Source organism: Musa acuminata, chromosome BXJ3-1 (genome assembly GCF_036884655.1).
Source record: "Musa acuminata AAA Group cultivar baxijiao chromosome BXJ3-1, Cavendish_Baxijiao_AAA, whole genome shotgun sequence".
NCBI classification, from domain to species: Eukaryota; Viridiplantae; Streptophyta; class Magnoliopsida; order Zingiberales; family Musaceae; genus Musa; species Musa acuminata.
In genome coordinates this window covers 38451948-38460604 of record NC_088349.1, presented here as the reverse complement: position 1 = coordinate 38460604, position 8657 = coordinate 38451948, and the positions used below count along the sequence as shown (strand labels likewise).

Below are 8657 nucleotides of genomic sequence, written 5' to 3'. Positions count from 1 at the left end.
CTACAGCCTCTATAATCTGCTGTAGCAAGTAGCAATCTACAGCAGCACCCCCCTCCCTCATTCTCCACCTTGTGTGACCTGAGTATCACACACAGTTCGTTGCATATCTTCCAAAAAAAAAAAAAAAGAGTCTTTGTTCACTTCTTCTGATGTTTCAGTTCCTGTAGGGACTCCCACTTCTTGTTCTTCTATAGGGCTTATCTCCATCAATGCTGTCACGCTGATCCCCTTTAAGTTATCAAAGGGTGGCAACTATGCATCCTGGCGAGCTCAATTTTCTAATCTTTTATTTGGATACGACTTGTTAGGTTACATTGATGGCTCTTTCAGTTGTCCTCCGGCCATGCTCAACGCCCCCAGCAATCCCAGTCCAGTACCCAATTCAGCTCACAAATTATGGCTACGTCAAGATCGTCTCATCCTCCAAGCTATTCAAGCTTCAGTTGCTGGATCCGTTGCTCCCTTGATATCTTCATGTGTAACAGCTGCCGATGCATGGTCTACATTACAAACCACCCTGGCAAATCATTCGCGTACTCGCAAGCTCAGCCTTCTATCCAAGCTTTTGGTGACGAAACAAGAGGGAAGTACTATCTCTGATTATCTACAACATATCAAGGTTATCATTGATGACTTAGCCTTGATAGGTCATTCCTTATGTGATGAAGAGGTTGTCATTCATACCCTCAATGGTCTCGACACCGACTACAAGGAATTGGCTACTGCAATTCGGGCACGTGACTCGCCAGTCTCTTTTGAAGATCTCTATGATAAACTGATTGACTACGAGATGTACTTGAGGCATGCAAACAAACTGCCTGGATCAACTGTCACAGCTCAAGTCAGTCACAAGTCCAAACGGAATAGCACTCGGTACTCGCCGAACATCACCCAAGGTTTGGCTAATGTGCCTCTTGATTCTGTGAGTTCCATGCAACACCCCTCCTATCCTCCTAGTCATCACTTCTCGCAAAGTGGTAACTCCAGCCATCATTCGTCTTGGCGTCCTGCCCTACCGAGCTATTAAAGACAGGTCGTTTGCCAATTGTGTGACAAAGTCGGCCACTCCGCTAAAGTTTGCCGGTCTCGTCCCCGCCTCCCTGCTCCGTCACACTGGCCTCAAGCAAATCTCTTAACTTCTCCGACACCTAGCCAGTCCAACTGGATTGTCGACTTTGGTGCCTCTCATCACATCACCGCTGATCTTCAGAATTTGTCTCTTCACAATCCCTATGGCGGCGATGAAGATATCATCATCGGTGATGGTAAAGGACTTCCTATAACTCATACTGGTTCCACAACACTTAATTCTGACTCTAATACATTTACCCTCGATGATGTTTTATGCGCCCCTCATATTAAACGCAACCTCATTTCTGTTTCTCAATTTTGCAAACATAACAATACTTCCATTGAATTCTTTCCTGATTCATTTCTTGTTAATGACTTGAGCACGAGGGCATCATTGGTCCAAGGCTCGAATAAAGACAACATTTACGAATGGTCGTCAACCTCTCGAATAACCCAGCCCACTGTTCATTCTTCTATTGCGGCTCCAGTTGATGTGTGGCATTGTCGGCTTGGTCATCCCTCGTCCTTTATTCAGCAGAAATTATTATCTCGTCACTCTCTTCCTCTTTTTAAGTCCACTAATTCTATGATGCATTGTGATGCTTGTCTTAGTAATAAGAGTCATCGGCAGCCTTTTGGCTCATCTTCCATTTCCTCCTCTAAACCTTTTGAAATTATATATACTGATGTTTGGGGTCCTGCTCCAATCTTATCTTTTGATAAGTTCCGATTTTATGTTATTTTTGTAGATCGCTTCTCTAAGTACACATGGATATATCCTCTTTCTCATAAATCTAACGTTTCTCGCATTTTTTCCACTTGGTCGAAAACTATTTTCAGTCTACCATTAAAACAGTCTACTCTGATGGTGGCAGTGAATATCAAGCCCTGGCATCCCATTTCTGAGCTTGTGGCATTCAACACCTCAAGTCTCCCCCACATACTCCTCAACTAGTTGGTTCTGCCGAACGCAAACATCGGCATATAGTAGAAACTGGACTCACACTTTTACATCAGGCTTCCATGCCTTCAACTTTTTGGACAGTAGTCTTTCAAACTACTGTCTACCTAATTAATCAAATGCCTACACTAGTTCTACAATACCAGTCCCCCTTTGACACACTATTTCACAAACTCCCTAACCTTCATAAACTCCGAGTGTTCGGTTGTTTATGTTATCCTTGATTACGTCCCTATGCCTCTCATAAGTTAACATCTCGATCTACTCCTTGTGTCTTTATTGGTTACTCACTTGAACATAATGCTTTCCGCTGCTATAATCTCTGCACTCGTAAAATCTTCATATCACGTCACGTTATCTTTGTTGAGTCTAACTTTCCTTTTTAAACCCTTCCATATCCTACCATACGGACCACTTCACTATCTCACTGGAGTATACCTTCGGACCAATCGGATGAGCCTCCCATGACTTCATCTACTTCCTCCCCTCCTGATCTGCACTATATCACTCCAGTTCAACACTTGCTCGTTTCCTTTGTTCCTACTCCACTCCACTCTTCTCCAATTGATGGGGCAATATGTTCCGAAACACAACCATCCTCCTTACCTCCTTCTCACCCAAGTGCCCCTAACGTGTCTCCGCTTGACCCGGCTTGTGCCATAGATCCTCACCCAACATCACCTCCCAATCCTGTCGTCTCCAATCATCCTATGACCACTCGCTCTAAGCATGGTATTTTTAAACCTCGTCAGGTACTTAACTTACAAGCTATCATGAATTCCTCATCCCCTAACGTTGAACCCACCACCTTTACTCAAGCCCAAAAATCTCCGCAATGGCATATGAATTCCTCATCCCCTAACGTTGAACCCACCACCTTTACTCAAGCCCAAAAATCTCCGCAATGGCGTACTGCCATGAGTGAGGAATATAATGCCCTCCTCCATAATTCAACGTGGGATCTCATTCCTTTCCATCCTTCACAAAACATCATCGGGTGTAAGTGGGTCTTTATAATTAAGCGGAACTCATATGGCTCTGTTGCCCGATATAAGGCACGCTTGGTCGCTAAAGGGTTTCATCAACGACCTGGAGTTGATTTCATTGAGACGTTTAGTCCTGTTGTTAAACCCACTACAATCCGGCTTATCTTGAGTCTAGCTACCACTAAAGGCTGGCAATTACGATAATTGGATGTTAATAATGCCTTTCTACATGGATCTCTATCCGAAGATATTTTTATGCAACAACCCCCCAGTTTTACTCATCCTCAGTATCCACAGCATATTTGCAAACTTTGGAAAGCCATTTATGGACTTCGTCAGGCTCCGAGAGCTTGGTACACTAAACTTAGCTCATTTTTTATTTCTGTCAGCTTTCTTAACTCTAAATCTGACACTTCGTTGTTTCTGCGACATCATCATGGAAACACAATGTATATTCTGGTATATGTGGATGATATTATTGTCACAGGCAACAATCCCATCAGCATCCAAGAGTTCATCAAACAACTGGCAGCTCGATTCTTGCTTAAGGATCTCGGACCCTTGAGCTACTTTCTGGGCATCGAAGCTACCTTCACGTCTTCTGGTCTCCTTTTATCACAACGCAAGTACATTCAAGATTTGTTATTAAAGACAAACATGCAAGATGCAAATGCAGTTACAACCCCCATCTCTACTAGTGGTTCTCTCAAATTATCGGATGGAAGTCCTACTACGGAACCCACTCAATACCGCCAAGTTGTTGGCTCTTTACAATACTTAGCTCTCACGCGTCCAGACATCTCATTTGCTGTCAACAAATTATCACAGTTTATGCAGCAACCATCTACTCTATACTGGTCTGCGGTCAAGAGACTTCTACGATATCTTAAAGGGATCCTAAATCATGGACTCTTTTTTCGTAAACACTCTCCACTTCATCTTCATGCCTTTGCCGATGCTGATTGGGCAGGTAACCTTGATGATAGAACATCCACATCGGGGTTTATTATCTTCCTTGGTGCTCATCCAATCAGTTGGAGTTCTAAGAAGCAAAAGACAGTCGCCCGGTCTACAACTGAAGCTGAATACCGTGCCATTGCCGCTACCACTGCAGAACTCAATTGGATCACGAATCTACTCCAGGAACTCAACATCGATTCCACCCCTATAATATATTGTGATAATATTGGAGCTACCTATCTGTGCGCTAATCCGGTATTCCACTCCCGCATGAAACATATTGCTATCAACTTCCACTTTGTACGTGAGCAAGTTGTCCGCCGTCAGCTTCGTGTTTCTCATGTTCATATGGCTGATCAATTGGCTGACTCATTTATGAAGCCTCTAGCTCGTAAACTTTTTGCCTTACATTAGTCTAAGATTGGCCTCCTTGATCGAAGTACCATCTTGCGGGGGCATGATAAGTAGATGAGATTTTCCTAACTGTTTGAGGAAATCTCTCTACTCTGTTGAGGGAAATCTTCTAACCTGTTGAGGAAAACTCTCCCTTCTAACCTGTATAAAAGGAAGGGGGATATGCTAATAATAATCAACTTCTTCTACAACTTGTTTATCTATTTATTTTCTAATAAGAACAACCTCTAAGTTTAAGGAGGAGGGACTCAACTTTCCCACATAGTTTTCACATTCTATACCCCAAGTTTTCGTTTTCTTTTCTTGCTTTGTCAAGTAGGAAATATTGAGATATTTATATGCCCCAAATGGATTCAAATTTAGAGCTAAAACGGTCTCATTCTCAGTTTTTGGGTACTGGTAGTACCACCGCCTGCTAGATTAACAACTGGTGGTATTACCACCTGTCACTTTGACACTAGGCGGTACCACCACCCAATTTGACACTAACACTAGGTGGTACCACCACCCAGTCTGGGTGGTACTACCGCCTAATTAGTGCTTGGGAGACTAAGATTCTAGTAGTTCCACCATTAGACCTAGCGGTGCCACCGCTAGACCCTATTATAGGTCACTCAATGGGCTAAACAATAGGCCCAATTCAGCCTTGATTCAGGCCCAATTGGCTCCTAATTAAGTTGATATAATTACACCTAAAATCAACTCAATAAGATCTAATTAACTCAATTTAGACACACATGATTATAAGTATGAATCTTATAATGTCCGGTATATTATTAGTTCATCCGACGATTAATCTAATCCTTCGGTGCATCGTCATCTCCTTCGACGTATTGCCAAATCAGCATGTTGACCTCCTGCAACTTCCGATCTCCTTGGTGCAATGTCCGATTCTTCGGCCCAATGCATGAACTCATGACACAAAGTTCTTCTGGTACGTCGACTATTCCTCTGGCCAGACGTCCAATCTTTTGATACGTTCGACTTCAACCTAATGTTTGATTCTTCCTGCTTTAATCGAATTACCTTTCCTAGATCGAGGTTAGTCTTGTGTCACTCAAACGCATATTAGATCATAACTTCATCAATTGATTTCATCATTAAAATTTGAGATTTAAGAAGAGACCTACAACTCAACCATCTCCTCATTCAGGTAGGAGATGATGCTTAAGTCATGGACTTGGCTAATCAAATAGTAGTTTTATTATGCAAGGACAATTCATCGGTAAGCTAAAAAAAGAAAATTGATGTGAGACCGTAAAAGTGGAAACAACTTACATTATGGCTTACTTAGTTACCTCTTTAATCATTACCTCATAGGATATTATCTATACCTCCTTAGCTAGTAAGAGGATGAGAGTTTCCTGGAGGTAGCAGCTTGCTAACCTTCCATCCTCAAATAGCATGACGGTAGTCTTAAAGTCCCACCTCACCTCTCATGACTCTTAGGATATTGAATATCGTGATGAAATTGACATATAGGGGGATAGAACAATTGATCAAAGGATCAAACAAAATACTAAAAGTTTAGACAATGTGGTAGAACCGGATAATATATCGGAAGTTTTGACGATGTGTCAAAAGAGTGATTGATATGTCTAACCTAATTTCAAGTCAAATTTCGGTGCATTTTGGGGTTCAATTAGGCTAAATCTAAGTGGTGTTAAGTTTAGGACTAAATTGGATCAAAGTGACCTAGTCCGTCAGCTATATTGTGCTACTTAGTCCTAGTAGTGGTGCTGCCCAACTCAATCGATGACATTGCCTGAGTGTACCGATAGTGCAATTGATACTATTTCGGTAATTCGATAGTAGTACCACTAGTATCTATTTTTTCTTCATGCACTTAGATGATTTGGGGGGTGCTTGGGCTCTTTATAAATAATTCACTAGGTTTGTGAGTTAATTATTTTGAAGGATTTTTGAGCTTTTAAGTTTGAAGTTTATCATATGAGAAGTTATTTCTTGTATTGTAAGAGTTATTCTTTATTGAGAGGAGAGTATTTCAAGTGTAAGATTTATTTCTAAGTCTTAAAAAGAAGAAAATTATAAAAGATAACTAATCGAAAGATTGAAAGTGGGTGATGATAAGGACAACTGAGCTAATTTATTTTTCTTTCTTACTTATGCCTATTTACTTATTTAAACTAAATTTCATATACCTATGTCTTTAGTTAGATTAAAATATTAAAGTTTTAAAATATACACAAACACTAATTCACTCCTTTCTAGATAGTTAAATACTTCATTCCAAACATAATATTGAAATTATTCCTTTGCAATTGAATCAAATCAAGATGATTTCCATAGACATCAATAATAAATACCAAACATAAATATGTGTAATAATCACTTTCAGACTAACTGATATTCAAAATAACATTCAACATCCAAAGCATATGAATCAAATTATCTTCTAAATAAAATGTTATAAATGAGTAGACGCTGAAAATATTTGTTGTAGTTGTATTGTATAAATTTTTTCTCTCGTAGACATATATGATTATTAAAGATATATTTCCTTTTCATTTCAGTTTACAGATAGGAACGTTGACAACCAGCGGTGTCTGGTGAGAAGAAAGGCCCAGCAAATCCCCTTCTGATATCGAAATCGGGCTGTGAAGCACTCGTCGTGATGGGATAATATTCACTTGGGACGCGTCATTCCCACCAAATTGACGCAAATGCTTACCTCTGTGGGCAGCACGGTGGGGCCCTCCTCGCTTCCCGTCTGTGGGCGGCCGTTTCTTTACCTTTTCCTTCCCACGGCCGTTTCGACGGTTGCGTGGGTTTCACTGACCTTTTTGTGTGTATTTTGTGTAGATATTATGCCGCGCTTCTCACGCGACGCACCGCCGCCCGACTTCCCTCCCGTGTCAATTGGTCAACGCGTTGTTTTGTCTTACCTCTCTAGAAATAGTCGATGAGGTTCTTGCGATGATATCTCTACCTCCGTCTGCCGTCATCGTCTTCATCCTCCTCCGCTGCTCCTCTCCGAGAAGCTTCCCCCACCGTGAATGATCTAGCTGCCTTTCGCTCTTTCCCAACCCGCCGACACCAACAATAAAATACTTTTCCCCCTCCCTCTATTTATAGTCACTGATATCCCAAGTAGAGATGCATGTCAGCCAATCCCACGAGATCGAAAACCAACAGCTACTAGTGTTGATACAGCTTTCTTATCCCATCTCTACCATCCACAGTGATAGATCATCAAAGATAAGTTCCCCTTCCGACTTGTAAAGCAATCCTATCAAGTGATGTCACAGTTGATTCTCGTCAATCCAACGGAGGAGGCCGCTGCAGCAGCTACTTCGACCATCTCTTCCACCTCCGCACATCCAAACAAAAGCAGCAGTAAGAATCGCCCAATCCTTTGTAGACTTTGGTGCATGCTGTCACCCAATAAGCAGCACGACAAAGGCGCAGCAGCAGAAGCGGAAATCTATGAGCCACCTCGTCACACCCTGACGTTGTCGGAAGGAGCCAGACCGCCTACCGAGCTGGAACGAGTCTTCCGCTACTTGGACGAGAACGGCGACGGAAAGATCTCCCCCGCCGAGCTGCACAAGTGCATGAGGGCCGCAGGGGAGGAGATATCACCTGAGGACGCCCGGTCCGCGGTGGAGTCGAGCGACTCCGACGGCGATGGGTTGCTGGGAATGGAGGATTTTGTGAAGCTGGTGGAGGCGGAGGGGGAGGAGGAGAAGGGGAGGAACCTTCGGGATGCCTTCGGGATGTATGCAACGGAAGGGCAGGGGTGCATCACCCCCTCGAGCCTCCGTCGAATGCTCAAACGCCTAGGCGAGTCGAGGTCCGTCGACGAGTGCGCCAGGATGATTCAAACCTTTGACCTCAATAACGATGGCGTGCTCAGCTTCGACGAATTCAAGATCATGATGCTTTGATTCTTGATCCGACCTTAAATACTGACGACTGCTCTCCTACGCGTGCATCGCACTCATTCTTCTGTTTATATATATATATATATATTTTTTTTGTGCAGTCATTCTTTACGTTAATGTTGTAGATGATCAATAGTCGAATTATTTGATTGCTATGTTACGTAGCCATTGATCTGTAAATATTCCCTCAGCAGCGATTACGTTACATGATGTGTTCTTGTGGAGACATCAGATCTTATTTGACCAAAAATGTACTTTTTCCCTCAGTTGGATGGCCGTGTGGCTATCAAAGTTTCGTTTACGATGTCGAGTGTAGTTGAAACTGCTAATAAACGACAATACAGCTTAAGATAGGGGGCT

General features: G+C 42.4%; 1 protein-coding gene across 1 annotated transcript; it reads left to right on the top strand.

Moving 5' to 3' along the window:
* The first annotated feature begins 7335 nt into the window (after positions 1-7335).
* LOC135629568 (probable calcium-binding protein CML31) lies at positions 7336-8563 on the top strand. The gene has a single exon (XM_065137109.1). It carries the CDS (start codon positions 7653-7655, stop codon positions 8298-8300), a length of 648 nt encoding a protein of 215 aa, XP_064993181.1. The 5' UTR covers positions 7336-7652; the 3' UTR covers positions 8301-8563.
* Positions 8564-8657: the final 94 nt, after the last annotated feature.